The sequence below is a fragment of the Diceros bicornis genome, chromosome 17, assembly GCF_020826845.1.
Source record: "Diceros bicornis minor isolate mBicDic1 chromosome 17, mDicBic1.mat.cur, whole genome shotgun sequence".
NCBI lineage: Eukaryota > Metazoa > Chordata > Mammalia > Perissodactyla > Rhinocerotidae > Diceros > Diceros bicornis.
The window spans coordinates 13,519,718-13,537,826 of NC_080756.1; the positions used below are offsets into that span (position 1 = coordinate 13,519,718).

Consider the following 18,109-nt stretch of genomic DNA (forward strand, 5'->3'; position numbering starts at 1 on the left):
GCAAAAAAAAACAGTAAAAGGAATGATGACAGGGGACATCCTTACTTTGTACCTTGTACCTTTTTTAGTGGAAAAGATTTGAGTTGCTTACTATTAAGTATAACATTAGCTGTAGGTTTTTTGTACATAGTCGTTATCTGGTTGAAAACGTTCCCCTCTATTCCTAGTTTACTGAGGGTTTTTATCATGAATGAGTGAAGGATTTTGTCAAATGTTTTTTATGCATTTATTGATATAATCATGTGTTTTTTCTTTTTTAGTCTGTTGATGTGATAGATTACATTAATTGATTTTTTTTTCTTTTTTTGAGGATGATTAGCCCTGAGCTAACATCCAATGCCAATCCTCCTCTTTTTCCTGAGGAAGATTGGCCCTGGGCTAACATCTGTGCCCATCTTCCTCTACTTTATAGAGGAAGCCACAGCATGGCTTGACAAGCAGTGCATCGGTGCACACCCAGGATCCAACCTGCGAACCCTGGGCCGCCAAAGAGGAGAGTGCACACTTAACCACTATGCCACTGGGCTGGCCACAATTGATTTTTTTGAATGGTGAACCAGTCTTGCATACCTGGGATAAATGCTACTTGGTGGTGGTGTATAATTCTGTTTATACATTTTTTTTTTTTTTTTTTTTTTGTGAGGAGATCAGCCCTGTGCTAACATCCGCCAATCCTCCTCTTTTTTTTGCTGAGGAAGACGGCCCTGGGCTAACATCCGTGCCCATCTTCCTCCACTTTATATGGGACGCCGCCACAGCATGGCCCGCCAAGCAGTGCGTCGGTGCGCGCCCGGGATCCGAACCAGCGAACCCCGGGCCGCCGCAGCGGAGCGCGCGCACTTAACCGCTTGCGCCACCGGGCCGGCCCCTGTTTATACATTTTTGAATTTGATTTGACTTGATAATATTTTTTTGAGGATTTTTGGATCTATGTTCATGAGAGATATTGGTCTGTAGTTTGCTTCTCTTATAATATGTTTGTCTGGTGTTGGTATTAGGGTAATACTGTCCTCATAGAATGACTTAGGAAGTATTCATTCTGCTTCTACCCTGTGAAAGAGATTGTAGAGAATATGTATAATTTCTTCCTTAAATATTTAGTTTAATTCACCAGTGAATCTATCTTGGCATAGTGCTTTCAGTTTTGGAAGGTTATTAATTATTGATTCAACCTCCTTAAAGGTATAGGCCTATTCAGATCATCTGTTGTTTCTTATGTGAGTTTTGTCAGGTTGCGTTTTTCAAGGAATTGGTCCTTTGACTCTATGTTATTAAATTTGTGGACATAGAGTCGTTTATGGTATTCCTTTATTATGCTTTTTAATTTCCATGGGATCTGTAGTGATGTCCCCTCTTTCATTTCTGATATTAGTAATTTGTGTCTCTCTTTTTTTTTCAGTTAGCCTGATAGAGACTAATCGATTTTATTGATTTTTTTCAAAGAACCAGCTTTTGCTTTCATTAATTTTCTCTACTGATTTCCTGTTCTCAATTTCATTGATTTTTTTCTTCTAATTCTTATTATTTCTTTTCTTCTGCTTACTTTGAATTCAATTTGCTTTTATTTTTGTATTATTCCTAAGGTGGAAACTTAGATATTGACTTTGGATCTTTCTTCTTTTGTAATATATGCTTTCAATGATATAAATTTCCCTCTAAGCACTGCTTTTGCTGTACCCCACAAATTGTGATAAATTGTACTTTTATTTTCATTTCGTTCATAATATTTTAAAATTTCTCTTGAATTTCTTTTTTGACCCATGTGTTAATTAGAAGTGTGTTGTCTGAGATTTTGAGATTTTGAATTTTCCCGTTATCATTCTGTTACCGATTTCCAGTTTAATTGCATTGTGATCTGAGAGAAGACATTGTATGATTTCTATTCTTTTAAGTTTGTCAGTATGTATTTTGTGGCCCAGAATGTGGTCTATCTTGGTGAATATTCCATGTGTGCTTGAGAATAATGTGTATTCTGCTGTTGTTAGATGAAGCATAAGTATATATACACACACACATACATATTCAAACAGCCAGTAGATACAAAAAAAGGTGCTCAATGTCACTAATCATCAGGAAAATGCAAATCAAAGCCACAATGTGATATCATCTCACACTTATTAGAATGGCTATTATCAAAATGATGAGAGATAGCAAGTGCTGGCAAGGATGTGGAGAGAACAAAACTCTTGTATCCTATTAGTGGGAATGTAAATTGTTACCATCACTATGGAAAACTATGGCAATTCCTCAAAAAATTAAAAAGAAAACTACCATATGAAGCCGCAATCCCACTTCTGGGTATATATCCAAAGAAAATAAAAACATTAACTCAAAAAGATAAATGCACTCCCATGTTCATTTCAGCATTATTTACAATAGCTAAGATATGGAAACAACCTAAGTGTCCATTGATGGACGAATGGATAAAGAAAATGTGTATATACATATATACACACACACACACACACACACACACACAATGGATTATTATTCAACCATAAAAAAGAAAGAAATCTGGCTGCTTGCAACACCATGATTGAATCTCTAGTGTCTTAATGGACTCACTTCAGGAGGCTCTGGCATAGGAGAACAGAAAAGTGACACCAAAACAACACTTGGAGCCGGCTTTTCTCAATGAGGCTTAAGATCTCAGATTATACAGTCTTTTTTTAATTATATACTCTTCTCTTGCTGCTATTTCTTTTTGGATTTCTACTTGTTCTTTAAAACTATATACTGGTAATCTGATTTAAAAAAATTAATCTTATAGTTTTTTATAGTATATTACACAATAATAATAATTGATATTTTTATCAACATTGTATTAATGTAAATGTGTGTAAGTGCATAAAATTTTACTTTTTTCTTTGTACATTGTTTATGATAAAAAATCTTGCTTGAATTTAGTACTGGTAGGTATTTTTTGGGATGTTCCTTGAAATCATCTTGATGCCTCTGGAGAAATAGTTACGTATAATTAAATACACAGATCCTTTCAAATTCAATAAACTCGTTTTGAATCCTAGTTCTACCACTTGATAATAATAGTTCACTTTGCTAAACTTCCATTTCTCCAAAGGTAAATTATGACTATAAATATAACTTGTAGGATTTATTATCAAGTTTATCAGTACCATAAATTTTCAATAAGTTTTGGCTTTCATTCTATTTCACTCAGAAATTTAAGCATAAATATGTTGATGGGAGGGGTAGTATTAGCCATGCCTTTCTTTTATCTTTTGTTGATAGATTACTGTCAAATGTTACTTTTGCATTTTTTATCTTCACATAAATATTCTCATTTTGCATTGTCCTAAGTATCAAATCACCATGTTGGAAGATTATCTATTATGTAACTAATACTAATCTATGTGCCAGGCATAAAGTATTCAAGCATTTGACACACATGACAGACATTCCCCAAGGCATCCACCATCTAGAGGAGAATAAGGATGAGTGAATAGGAAATTGCAGCAGCTAAGAGTAATGGGATCAGCAGGTAAGTGATGACACAGTGTGGATGAGGAGGACTGACCCAGACTGGGCTGTCCTGTTGGTGGTGGAGTAAGATGAGGTCAGCAAAAGATTCCTTGTGGGAATGTCATTTAAACTAGAGGATGCTGAGGATTGAGTAGCTGAAATGAGGGAGTAATTTCTGCCTACATAGACCCTGATGTGAGCAGTGGCCTGAAAAAAAGAAGAGTCAAGGGAAATTTTAGGATGTTGATCATAGAAGTGGAAGTTGGTGAAGAATTTAATAGGTAATTAAATGCAGCTCTTTCTTTGAGGGATATCACTGGTTATATATTTTAGACTGTCAAAATGACTAAATTTTTCATTTTAAAAAAGCAAATCATTTCATTGATATTAGTATCCATATTACACTCTGTTTCTCTTTTCTCCAACTCCTGTATATTTGGTTTGCTGGTTATTTATTTATCACTCTTCACACCCTATTAGTCTCCTTGGACTTGCAGCCATCTCTTTGCTTGGTTTAAATTCTTTACATTCAGAATTTAATATTTCAATTGGTAGATCATCATCGATTCTGTTTTATATAATTTCAATGAGGATTTTAATTCTTTAATAGGAATTGCCATTGTTTTTCTCTCTTCATTTCACCTTAATTCATATCCCTTTTAGCAATTTTTAAATAACCTTTATATTGGATTCCATCCAGTGATAAAATATGTGAATCTCGTGATTTTAAAATTTTTTCATTAATAAATGCTTTTTTGAAATCCTAAGTATTCATACTTAGTCCTTATTTTAAAATATATTTTGGGATTTTGAAAATTATTTCCTTGTTACACTCAGAAAAAGTATTGATTTTTTAAAAATATTATGTCTCTCCTCATTTGGGTAGTTTTGTTTTGAAAAAGTGATGTACACTATTGCACCAGCATTTTATGCTAAATCTCCAAATCCTTTCAGCATTAGTAAGGAAAGATTGAGTGACGTCTCTTAGATTTCCCGAAACAATTCTCATTTGTCTTCATAAAGGCTATCATTCTCAAAGACGTTGGTCCTCATAAGGAGATGCAAGAGATGACTTGATCAGGATCAGTACTGAATGGAAGGCCAAATCTAGATCAGGAAGAAACAAAATATGACAGAAACTCAAGAAAATATGCTTAGGGATCCCGACTTCAAAATTCTCCTAGCTCTTTGAGAGCAGTATAAATCTTTTGACTAAGACGTTAAAGGCTTGTTTCACTTGTTTGTTCCTCAGAGTATAAATAAATGGGTTTAACATGGGGGAAATGGAAGTAGTGAGTATTGATACTCCCTTATTAATGGCTACTTCATCTTTTGCTGAAGGTTTGATATAGACAAAGATGCAGCTGCCATAGGTGATAGAAACCACAACAATGTGGGAAGAACAGGTGGAAAAGGCTTTTGTCCTTTGCTGAGCACAGGGGAATCTTAGAATTGTTCTGATGATATACATGTAGGAGAAAACCACACACAGGAGAGTCATGACAAAGACCAACACAGAGCCAACAATAACCGTCTGCTCAATGAACCATGTATCTGAGCATGAGATCTTCAGGATAGGATTAGCATCACAGCCAAAGTGGTCAATGGTGTTAGAGTCACAGAATTCCAGGTCCAGTCCCAAAGTAAGAGGTGGGAATAAGATCAACAAAGTGGTCATCCAACAGCAGAAGAGAAGCCTTTGGCAGACCCTGGGATTCATGATGGTCATGTAATGCAGGGGTTTGCAGATGGCTACATATCGATCAAAGGACATGGTGGCCAGGAGAAAAAATTCTGTCATTCCAAACACGTATACAAAAAACAGTTGGCATGCACAAGCATTATAGGTAATAGTCCTGTCACCCGTTGATATACTGTACAAGTATCTAGGAATGCAGGCAGAAGTGAATGAGATTTCTAAGAAGGAAAAATTTTGGAGAAAAAAGTACATGGCAGTTTTAAGATGTGAATCTACTAAAATGAGGAAGATGATGGTCAGGTTTCCAATTACACTCAATGAGTAGGTGATAAGTAGAAATACGAAAATCAGAATCTGCAGTTGAGGGTTATCTGTCAATCCCAGGAGGATGAATCTGGTTAGTGATGTATGGTTTCTCATTCCTGGGTCCTGACTTCTGCCTCATCTGAATGCAAAACTAAGAGAGGTAAGATCTGAGAAAAGAGTGGGAAAAATGTGTTACAATGGATTTTTTTTAGAAAATGCAGGTAATGTATTTTACATGTTTATACTTGTTTTAATTGATAATGAATATTTTAAAATAATTTATGCTCTTAGCTCTGCTGACATGTCATTTAATAGGTCTAAAGCTTAACCTTCAAACATTTTGACCACAATGTGTGGTAAGAGATATTTTATGTTTTAGTCCAGTGTACATGCACACACACAAATACACATACACATACAAATACACATTTTCATATCTGAAGCAAAAATTTCAAAAAAATATTTGTATACCCTACTCCCTGATGGTTTCTACTCTAATTTATCTCATTAAAAATAAATGCAGGGCCAACCCCAGTGGCCTAGTGGTTAAGTTTGGCACGCTTCACTTTGGCAGCCCAGGTTCGGTTTCCGGGTGTGGAACTACACCACTCATCTGTCACTGGCCATGCTGTGGTGGCAGATCACATACAAAAAGAGAAAGATTGGTAGCAGATGTTAGCTCAGGTGAATTTCCTCAGCAGAAAAAAAAAATATTAAAAGAAAATAATAAATAAATGTAAATATCATCAAACTGATTTTATAGCCTACTAAATGATCATGACCTATGGTTTGATAAAAAATTTGATTTTTTAAAGAATTGTTTCAATAATATAGGCCAAATATGATAGAATTTCTTTATGACATTTAAAAAAATTACACGTTGTAATAAATTTGCTCACAGTATTATAATTACTCCCAAGAGCAACGTGATCATAAACTTGAGGGTATCCTTTATTTTCCAAGAATTTTTCCCCCTTTCACTAACTGAAATTATACTCAGTCATTATTGGCTTGAAGCTTTTTTTCCTGGATAATTTGAATACACACGGGGGTGGTTACGACCCAACAAGATATCTCTATATCTATCTGTCAAAGCAGTTAGGACACTGTTCGATTCCTATAACTAAACCTGTAATTAATCTACAAGGGACAATTTTCCCTACAAAAAATCATCCCCTAAGTATTTTCTATGACTTTGTGACATTCACAGAGATCATGTTTAGAAGTACTTTGAACATTTTGAAATTATCAAATTTAAAATGATAAATTGAAGTCTTGAGATTTAATGCAACACCCAGGCAAAACAAAGAGAAGCAGAGAGGAGGAGTTAGGGATGAAGTCAGAAATATCAATGTTATAAAGAGGAGTAGGGAAAGAGATGTTTATAAAGAGAAATCAGAGGGGTAAAACAAAACCAGGAGGGTAAATAGCATTCAAATATGTCTAGAACAGTGTAAGAAGAAATGAATGATTGACAGTCCCAAATGCTACAGCAAGGTCAATAAAGTGGGTATACGTCAATTAAACTTAAAGTAATCAAAGGTAAACTTATCAAGACCAGTTTCAGTGGAGTGATGTGTTCAGAAACTATATCATAAACAATTGAGTTTAAGCTACGTTGTTTATGGTTTAGTCCTATCTTGAAACTCTTTGAGATTGCAGGTACTTTCACTTAATTTTGCTATTTCCCTGACTCCAACATCAGGAAGTTTTTTTAGTTTGTTTGCTGGTGGTGAAGTTGTGGAGAGTGGCTCTAAAAACACACCTTAGTGAGTGACAGGTATTGTGGTGGTCATGTTACCTGACTACCTGTCTGGAAAGTGTTTTCATGTAATTATTTCTGTTTTGTCCTCCTCCTAACTCTATCAATTTGCTGATTCTGACCTATTCCTGCCTCTTACTGATTCCTTCCTCTGTGCAGTCTTTAGACTCTTCAGAGGAGCCTTTCTGAATCTCCACAACCTCACCAAGACATTTCCATGCATTATGGCACACTCTATGTTTAACATAGGACGCAAAAATTTTGTTGGAACTAGGATTTTAATCTTGTTTAATGTAATATCCACAGAGCTGAAGGATCCTGAGATATAGAGTTAATTCAAGATAATATTTACCCACAGACTTAGATCAAGTTATATCGTTTATTACGTGGACTCAATTTCAAACTACTCTGACACCTCTTCCTTTTGCCATATTCCTGACTCTAATTGAGGGGATTCTTTTGGCTTTTACATTTGGGGGAGGAAATGTTCTGAGTGGCTCTGAAATCACACCATAACCTGACCACCTACTCAGCACATGAAATACGTGCATGAAGGCAAAAAGTGTGACCTGGCTTCTCACTGTGCTTGGCAGAGAAGTAGCTTTCCTTTCATAGTTTCTACTCATGCTCCCTCAGTACACCTGCCGGAGACATATGAACACCGGAGATTCAGGACTCTTACATTCTGGATTTGGACCAACAGCTACTCTGTGGTTGTTCCTCAGCCAACACCAACTAACTACACTAACATCTGCCGAAACAGTTTCATTCTCCACCGGTTGTTCAAGGCCATCAATAAATTGAAAAAAAAAATATATAATTTCCTTGAAAAATTCCAATTCAATGACTATGCAAAGGTTTCTCTTGATTGCTTTAAACTATTCTTTTCCTGCAGAAGTGGGAGCTACTCTGTACTCACCATGTGCCCGTTTCCCATAGTGAATCTCCCAGAGTTTACAGACTCCATTAGAGAGATGGAGGACTGACCCTGGTTTAATGTTTTAGGATGAGCTGAGAGCACTCTCAAGAACGTGAGCATCACACAAGTAACAATAAATCAAAGGAATATTAACAATAGTTTAAGTAACTGAAATAATTAAACAGAATAATAGACTGGAGATATACAAAAAGATTACACATACAGCTCACCTACCTCTTTTTTCTTCAATTTTGAGACATCTAGTTGGTGCCTTTACACAACTTTGGAAACTTTAGGACACGTCCTTGCTCCTAAATAGATTGAAAAATAAAATGACACAATCGTTTGACTGATTTCTGGTTACTTCTTTGTCTTTTAGAGAACTGACCACTTTAAAGAGTGCAAGGATCTTAATTATTATCAGCAGATAATTTCCCATTAAAGTCTGCATTTAGAAGTCATTCATTTCACCTATTTTTAAGTGATATGTTATTTATTGATGCACAAACCCAGCCCTATCAAAGTCTTCAATCAATTGAAAATTATGAACTCTTGTTTCTTTTTACCAGAATTCGATGAATTATTCACATCTCTCTAATTTTGGTAAAACATATCCAACTGTTTCTAAGAGAAAATAATGTTCTAAGTCTCTCAAAGACCACAGACTTGGTGGTTTCAGTTGATTATTTATCCCTGAGCATCCTGTGGGATAGAAGGACGAAGAAGACTATGTTTGCATAGGCTTGAACGTAGACTTCAAGTCATTCTTACCCGTGGACCCATACTCACCTCGCAGGCAGCTCTGGGATGGCATTGATCTATCTGATCATTTCATTTCTAACATGTGGTCAAGACTTTCCTACCAAGGTATTTGTGTGATTTTGAAAGATAATTGCTACTCCAAGGTCTGAAGGAATATCAGGAGCTCTCTCTAATTTGGATAGACATGATATTTGGACCTTCCTAGACAAAATGAGAGTTTCTGACAATAATAGGATTGATGTTTGTTTTATGTGTCAAACATGAAACCAAGTGAATAAACACAAGTCCTAGGAGAATGAGGTTCCAAAGTTACTAATTAATCGTTTGTGTAATATTTTGGCAAAGATACTGAAACATACAGCAGTGGGGACAATGTCCTCAGAGAACTGAAGATTACACACTGACATTCAACAGGACTTTTACAAACAAAAAAAAGCCAAATGATAACAATTAAGCCTACTTTTTCTTCCTTTTCTTTAACAATATCTATAGCTACTAATACCTAACAGAATACAATTACCTATTTTCTCCTCTTGTGACATATTTTTATCTTTAGTAACTGCTATTTATTTTAAACAAAACTGAAATTAAGACAATGAAAATAGAAAAAATAAACTTTATTGTATTAACCACCCTTAATATTTCACGTATACCCTTCCATAAACATTTTATGTAAATATATTCATATTGATTTATATATTCACAAATATGAAGACATTGCTTCATGTTGTTTTTTAAATTACCCTGATGATTCAAAACTCAAACTTCTTTTTGTCTTAATAATTACAAATGTGCATCATCATTTGGGGAAATATGTAATATTTCTTTTTGAATCATTCCATCATAATTTGAAATCAATCCTAACAGTTGAAAGCTTGTTTGTGATTTCTAATAAATATTTCACTATTATAAGAAAATGACTACTTCAAAGTAACTATATGATTCTACAACTTTTATTATACATTTACCTTGTTTCTTTTTAAATCAACTATCAGCTGTGATGCAAAATGCATTTTTGTACAAATATCTTTGTCTACTTACAGAATTTCCTAGAAGTGGGCATTATTGCTGTTACTTCTATGTATATTAATAACTTGATTTTTATGTGTGTTGCAAATATTTTTCCCACTTTTTTGTTGGTCTTTAATCGTTTTTTATGTTATTTTACTGATGTAGAATCTCATGTTACATTCCAGAAAAAAGGTTATGTACTTTTGAATAGATTTCTTATATTTTTCATAATTATTCTCCATATTTTATACTTTTAAAATGTTATTCTGTTTTATTTTCAAAATATTTTATTTAATAGCAAAGTCAAATATTTATATATTGACTATAATAGTTGTTTTTCAAAATTTCTCATTCTCTTTGACTTTTTTTCAAGGAGATTTATCTGTCTTTGTATCATTTGTGGTTATCTTAATATAATTTTGGTTTTGTTTATACATTCTTATTTTATTTTTTATAATTCTAATAAAATACATATAAAATTTACCATCTCAACTATTTTAAGGGTATTGTTCAGGAGTGTTAATTACATTTATATTGTTGTGTATTACCCTTAATACTTAGCACACATATTTAATTCTGTTTTTTCTTGTAATATCTAGGAATAGTTGATATCTAGACCATTATTCCCAATAGGAAAAGTCTCTCAGCCTGATATTTTCCCTCTTCATTTTGTTTTGGACCATTGTACACTGTACTGTGCTGTCTAGTCTAGTGTTTTATTTTGAGATGGTAATCGCTTTTCTTTTTTATTGTCAATATCATTTCAGATCTAAGAATAAGTGTTATTCATCTTTGCAACTACTCTACTGCTGCTACCCTATAGATATTTCCCTCCCTTGGATTAATGCATTTTTCTTTATTGCTGGAGTATACCATTTAGTAATTTTTCAGTTATCATAAAAGTTAAATTTTCTGAGTGTTTTCATTTCTTAAATTGTATTGGTTTTGCTCTCACACTTGAGCGATTCTTTATCCAGGTTGATAATTTTCTATTAGAAATGATTTTGCTAGAATAATTTCATCCTCTTGTATCTAGGACTTCCAACGAGGTGTCTGTTTTTATATATTTATACACTGATAGATTATCATTCCTGGGAATGGTTTAGGATTTTTCTATTTATTTATGCTATTCTTAAAATTAGTATAATGTGTTTAATCATTTCTATTTTTTATCCTGATTCTTATTCAGTGATTAAAACCTTATTGCTAGATACAGCATCCATTTATGATAAAAACTCTGAATAAAATGGGTATAGAAGGAAAGTATCTCAACATAATAAAGACCATATATGAGAAACTCACAGCTAATATCATCCTCAATGGTGAAAAACTGAAAGCCATCCCTCTAAGAACAGGAACCAGACAAAGATGCCCACTGTCACCACTCCTATTTAACATAGTACTGGAAGTCCTAGCCAGAGCAATCAGGCAAGAGAAAGAAATAAAAGGGATCCAAATTGGAAAGGAAGAAGTGAAACTCTTACTATTTTCAGATCACATGATTTTATATATAGAAAACCCTAAAGAATCCACCAGAAAATTTTTAGAAGTAAGAAACGAATATGGTAAAGTTGCAGGATACAAAATCAACATACAAAAATCAGTTGCATTTCTGTACACTAACAACGAAGTAGCAGAAAGAGAAATTAAGAATACCATCCCATGTACAATTGCAACAAAAAGAATAAAATACCTAGGAATAAACTTAACCAAAGAGGTGAAAGATCTGTACACCGAAAACTATAAAACATTTCTGAAAGAAATTGAAGAAGACACAAAGAAATGGAAAGATATTCCATGCTCTTGGATTGGAAGAATTAACAATTCTTCCATAGTTAAGATGTCCATACTTCCTAAAGCCATCTATAGATTCAATGCAATCCCTATCAAAGTTCCAACAACATTTTTCACAGAAATAGAACAAAGAATCCTAAAATTTATATGGAACAACAAAAGACCCCGAATAGCTAAAGGAATCCTGAGAAAAAAGAACAAAGCTGGAGGTATCACACTCCCTGATTTCAAAATATACTACAAAGCTATAGTAACCAAAACAGCATGGTACTGGCACAAAAACAGACACACAGATCAATGGAATAGAATCAAAAGCCCAGAAATAAACCTACACATCTATGGACAGCTAATCTTTAACAAAGGAGCCAAGAACATACAATGGGGAAAAGAAAGTCTCTTCAACAAATGGTGTTGGGAAAACTGGATAGCCATATGCAAAAAAATGAAAGTAGACCCTTACCTTTCACCATACACAAAAATTAACTCCAAATGGATTAAAGACTTGAATGTAAGACCTGAAACTGTGAAACTTCTAGAAGAAAACATAGGCAGTACGCTCTTCGACATCGGCCTTAGCAACATCTTTTCAAACACCACGTCTGACCGGGCAAGAGAAACAATAGAAAAAATAAACAAATGGGACTACATCAAACTAAAAAGCTTCTGCACAGCAAAGGAAACCATCAACAAAACGAAAAGACAACCTAACAATTGGGAGAAGATATTTGCAAACCATACTTCTGATAAGGGCTTAATCTCCAAAATATATAAAGAACTCGTGCATCTCAACAACAAAAAAACTACCAACCCAATTAAAAAATGGGCAAAAGACCTGAACAGACATTTCTCCAAAGAAGATATACAGATGGCCAACAGACACATGAAAAGATGTTCAAAATCACTAACTATCAGGGAAATGCAAATCAAAACTACAATGAGATATCACCTCACGCCCGTCAGAATGGCTATAATTAACAAGACAGGAAACAACATGTGTTGGAGAGGATGTGGAGAAAAGGGAACTCTCATACACTGCCGGTGGGAGTGCAAACTGGTGCAGCCACTATGGAAAACAGTATGGAGATTCCTCAAAAAGTCAAGGATAGAACTACCATATGATCCAGCTATTCCACTGTTGGGTATTTATCCAAAGAACTTGAAAACACCAATTTGTAAAGGTACATGCACCCCTGTGTTCATTGCAGCGTTATTCACAATAGCGAAGACTTGGAAGCAACCTAAGTGCCCATCAAGGGACGAATGGATAAAGAAGATGTGGTATATATACACAATGGAATACTACTCAGCCATAAGAAATGATGAAATCCAGCCATTTGTGACAACATGGATGGACATTGAGGGTATAATGCAAAGTGAAATAAGTCAGAGGGAGAAGATCAAATACCGTATGATTTCCTTCATTAAATAGTAGATAATAACAACAATAAACAAACACATAGGGACAGATATTGGATTGGTGGTTACCAGAGGGGAAGGGGGGAGGGAGGAGGGTGAAAAGGATAATTCGGTACGTGTGTGGTGATGGGTTGTAATTAGTATTTTGGTGATGAACATGATGTAATCTATGCAGAAATAGAAGTACAATGATGTACACTTGAAATTTTTACAATGTCATAAACCAATGTTACTGCAATAAAAATGTCATCTTGTTGGTAACATCAAAAAAAAAAAATAAAACCTATTGCTCACCAGCAAAACTTTTTTTTATAATTTCAGGAAATTTCTCCTTCCAACTATTCTTCTTTCTCTGTATAGCACGCTATTAGGATATTAGAATTAATGGAGCCATTTTTTTTTTTTTTTTTGATGAGGAAGATCAGCCCTGAGCTAATATCCGATGCCAATCTTCCTCTTTTTTTGCTGAGGAAGATTGGCCCTGGGCTAACATCCATGTCCATCTTCCTCTACTTTATATGAGATGCCGCCATGGCATGGCTTGACAAGCGGTGCCTCAGTGCCTTCCCAGGACCCGAACCTGCAAATCCCAGGCTGAAGAAGCAGAGTGTGTGCACTTAACCACTGTGCCCCCAGGCTGGCCCCTAATGGATCCATTTTTAATGGCTCAAATTTTACTTCTCATTTCTCTACTCTCTCTCTTTCTTTGCATTCAGAAAAGTTACTTGTTCCAAATTTTAATCTTTGATTGTTTTTTACTTAATTGTACTTGACTGTATTATTCAATCACTATATCCAGTACTTTAAATTCCAATTATTTTTAATATTTTTAATCATTAAAAGATTTAAATTTTAAAATTTATTAAAACTTGAATAAAAATTATTTTTTGCAAAAGCCAATTACCATATAGAATGTTTTCCACTTATGACCAATGCCCAAATGTGAGCCTAATTTCTTAATTAATAATTAAATAATAATTTGGTATTTATGCTTCCTGATAATTCATTGCATATATGTCTGCCTGTGGAATTATTTTATTAATATTATTAATGAATTATTATATTAACTATTATTTATTTATTAATTAATTAGAGACGTATTTCATATTATTATTGATATTTTACATCTCCATACAAATTTTAGAATAATTTTGTTCATATATGTAAAATATCTTACTGGGATGTTGATAGAAATTGTATTAAACTTGTATGTCAGTTTAGGGAGAATTGTCGTCTATACTATGTTGAATACTTATAAGGCTGTTCAAATTATATATCTCATTTTTGGTGAGCTGTGGTACTTTGTGTTTTTTGAACAATTGGTCCATACCATTTAAGTTATCAAACTTGTATATGTAGAGTGGTTCATAGTATTTCTTTGTAATCCTTTTCTTTTTTCAGTTTTATCGTGGTATAGTTGGCAAAATTGTTTATATTTAAAGTATACACCACAATGATCTGACATACGGATCCACGAAATCATTATGACAATAAGGTTAATGAACCCATCCATCGCCTCACATAGTTGTATTTTTTATCTGTATGGGGGTAGAATGCTTAAGATCTACTTTCTTAGCCAATTTCAAATACACAAAACAGCATTATTAACTATAGTCACCGTGCTGTACATTAGATGCACAAGCTTATTCATCTTATAACTGAAGGCACGTGGAGTGATGTGAGTGTCATGGTGGCATAAGAACTCCCTGCTTTTTTGTGCATCCATGAACAAAAGTGCCTCTGTGGGAGTGATGGGATCCAGCAACATAAGCCAAGGGATCCAGAAGAAGTCACTCACCCATTTTTTTATCCAATAATAGGCAGACACACTGCAATATGAGCCGTAGGAGCAGAGGAGGCAGCAAAACCGCCCCAACCCCTCTCAGCGTGTCAGGGAAAATCTGGAGAGTGCTGACGCCAGTAAACCCCCCCAGACTGGAGGGAATATGTCAAGTTCCACCTCTCCTATGGGGAGATTCCAGCACTATTGGCACACACAAAAAATATGAGTTAGGATGCACAGGAGAGGAGAAAAGGAGCTTTGCTTGTCCCGCTCATCCCCTAAGGCAACACAGCTCAGGGCTGAATTATCAAGGAGTGACTCCTCCCATGAGGGAAAGGGAAACCAGTGAGTGAGCTCCTGGCTACCCAGCTGTGTGGGATGCTGCTGGGGAAACCCACCCAGAGAACTGAGGTGAGACCTCCGAGACTGGGAGGAGACCAGGAAAGAGGAAGATAAGAATATTAAAGGGTATTAAAAGGACAGGGTTGCTGCTGACAGCATGAAGGATTTCAGCAGGCGGTCCACCCACAAGCCTCTGAGAGAACCTCACCCAAGGATCTCCCCACTGGCCCCATAGACACTTCCAACACCCCAGTACTAAGCCTAAACCTCCCAACACCCTGCAGCCAGCTCTTTGTGCATGCTTCTGAGAGCAGCAGAAGAGCCAGTCCAGTAAACATAGTGCCATCTGAAAAACAGATTAGGATCTGTGGGCAAAGGAGAAAACACAAACTTGAGCTATAGCACAATCTTCTAGAGACAAAAGAGACAGATTTCCAGTAGCCAACCAGGTGAGTTGTAAGATCCACAGAAGACATTAAAGCTTAAGAATTTTGCCACAGTAGGGAGCAAGAAATATGATGTAGGTCTATAAATACTAGGTCAGAGACAACCCCAAATATAACAGGATCAATGAAAAATATACCCCACCTGAAGGCAACTAGTAAAAATTTGAGGAGTGTTTACCAATTCAAATGTAAAAACATCGATGCAAAACTGCAAAGAACATGAAGAATCAAGAAAACATGTCAACACAAAAACATAAAAATAATAGTTCAATAACTGAGCTCAAAGGCATGAAATCTCGTGATCTAGCAGGAAAAGATTAAAAATATCTGTTTTAAGGAAACTCAATGAGCTAAACATGGGCAATTCAATTAAATTAGGAAAATAGTACATAAACAAAATGAGAAATTTATCAAAGAGATAGAAATCATAAAAAAGAACCAAACTGAAATTTAGGAGCTGAAGAATTCAATGAATGAAGTGAAAAATGCAATAAAGACCATCTGCATCAGGGCAGATCATGTGGAAGGTAGAATAAGTGACTCAGATAAAAAAAAAAATGGAAATGACTCAAATAGACGGGAACAGAGAAAAAAGAATGAAAAAAGTGAAGAAAGCCTATGTAATCTATAGGACTCAATCAAATGCACAAATATCAGAATAATTGGAGTTCCAGAAGGAGAAGAGAGGGAGAAGGGGACAGAAAGTTTATTTAAAGAAATAATAGCTAGAACTTTCCAATCTGGGGAGAGAATTAGACGTCTGAGTTCACAAAGTTAATAGATTACCTTATTATCTCAGCCCAAAAAGACCTTTTCCAAGGCACATTATAATGAAATGGTCAAAAATCAAAGATAAGGAGAGAATTCTAAAAGTAGCCAGAGTAGAAAACATTGTCATCTACAAAGGAAACCCCATTATGCTATCAGCAGATTTCTCAGCAGAAACCCTACCGGCCAGGAGAGAGTGGAATGACATATTCAAAGTATTGAAAGAAAAAAATTGCCAGTCAAGAATACGCTATCTGGCAAAGTTATCCTTCTTATATGAAGGAGAAATAAAGACTTCCCCAGACAAACAAAAGCTGAGAATGTTCATCACTGCTAGATATGACTTGCAAGAAATGCTGAAAGGAGTTCTTCAAGCTAAAATGAAAAGACACTAATTAGGGAAATGAGAACATGTGAAAGTATACAACACTCTAGTCAAGCTAAATATACACTCAAATTTAGAAAACTCTAGTTCTGAAATAGGATGGTGTATCCTGTTATTAGGTTATATATATAATAACCGTATCATAAAGGTTACAGGAAAGGAGTATTAAAAATAACTATACTTGGGGCCAGCCCAGTGGCGTAGTGGTTAATTTCAGCACACTCCAGTTAGGTGGCCCAGGTTCACGGGTTTGGATCCTGGGTGTGGACCTGGACCACTGGTCAGCCATGCTGTGGTGGTGACCCACATATAAAGTGGAGGAAAATTGGCACAGATGTTGGCTCAGGGTGAATCTTCCTCAGCCAAAACAAACAACAAAACTGCCTATTATCATCTGTCAAAGAATATGCAACATGAAAAGAACTAAATTGTGTCATCAAAAATATAAGAGTGGGGAGTAAAAGGATGGATCTCTTTTATGCAATTGAAGTTAAGTTGCTGTCAGCTTAAAATGGACTATTTTATCTCTAAGATATTTTATGTAAGCCGTGCGGTAACCACAAAGCAAAATCTAGAGTAGATTCACAAAAAATAAAGAAAGGGGATGCAGAGCATAATATTATGGAAAATCACAAATTTACAAAGGTAGCAGAAACAGAAAGAAAAATAAACAATAGAAATACAAAACAACCAGAAGGTAATTAATAAGATGGCAACAGCAATCCTTACATATCAATAATTACCCTAACTGTAAATGGTTTGAATTTACAGTCAAAAGGCACAGAGGGGCTAAATGGATTAAAAAAAAAAAAAAACAAGACTCGACTTATGTTGCGTATAAGAGCCTCACTTCAGCTTTTATTTTTATCGAAGTATAGTTGACATACAACTTTATACTACTTTCAGGCGTACAACATAGTGATTTGATATTTGTATACATATTGTGAAATGATCACCACAATAAGTCTAGTTAATTTCTGTGACACTACATATTTGCAGAATTTTTTTCCCTTGTGATGAGAACTTTTAAGATCTACTCTCTTAGCACCTTTCAAATATGCCTACACTATTATAACTATAGTCAACATACTGTACATTACATCCCATGACTTATTTATTTTATAACTGAAAGTTTGCAACTTTTGCCTCCTTTCACCAGTTTGGCCTGCCCTCAACTGCCCACCTCAAGCAACCACCAATCTGTTCTCTGTATCTATGAGCCTGTGTGCTTTTTTT

The 18,109-nt window shown here is 35.0% G+C and overlaps 1 protein-coding gene across 1 annotated transcript; it reads right to left on the reverse strand.

Moving 5' to 3' along the window:
- Positions 1-4,660: 4,660 nt before the first annotated feature.
- LOC131415653 (olfactory receptor 6C2-like) lies at positions 4,661-5,599 on the reverse strand. The gene has a single exon (XM_058557478.1). It carries the CDS (start codon positions 5,597-5,599, stop codon positions 4,661-4,663), a length of 939 nt encoding a protein of 312 aa, XP_058413461.1.
- Between the last annotated feature and the right edge of the window lie 12,510 nt (positions 5,600-18,109).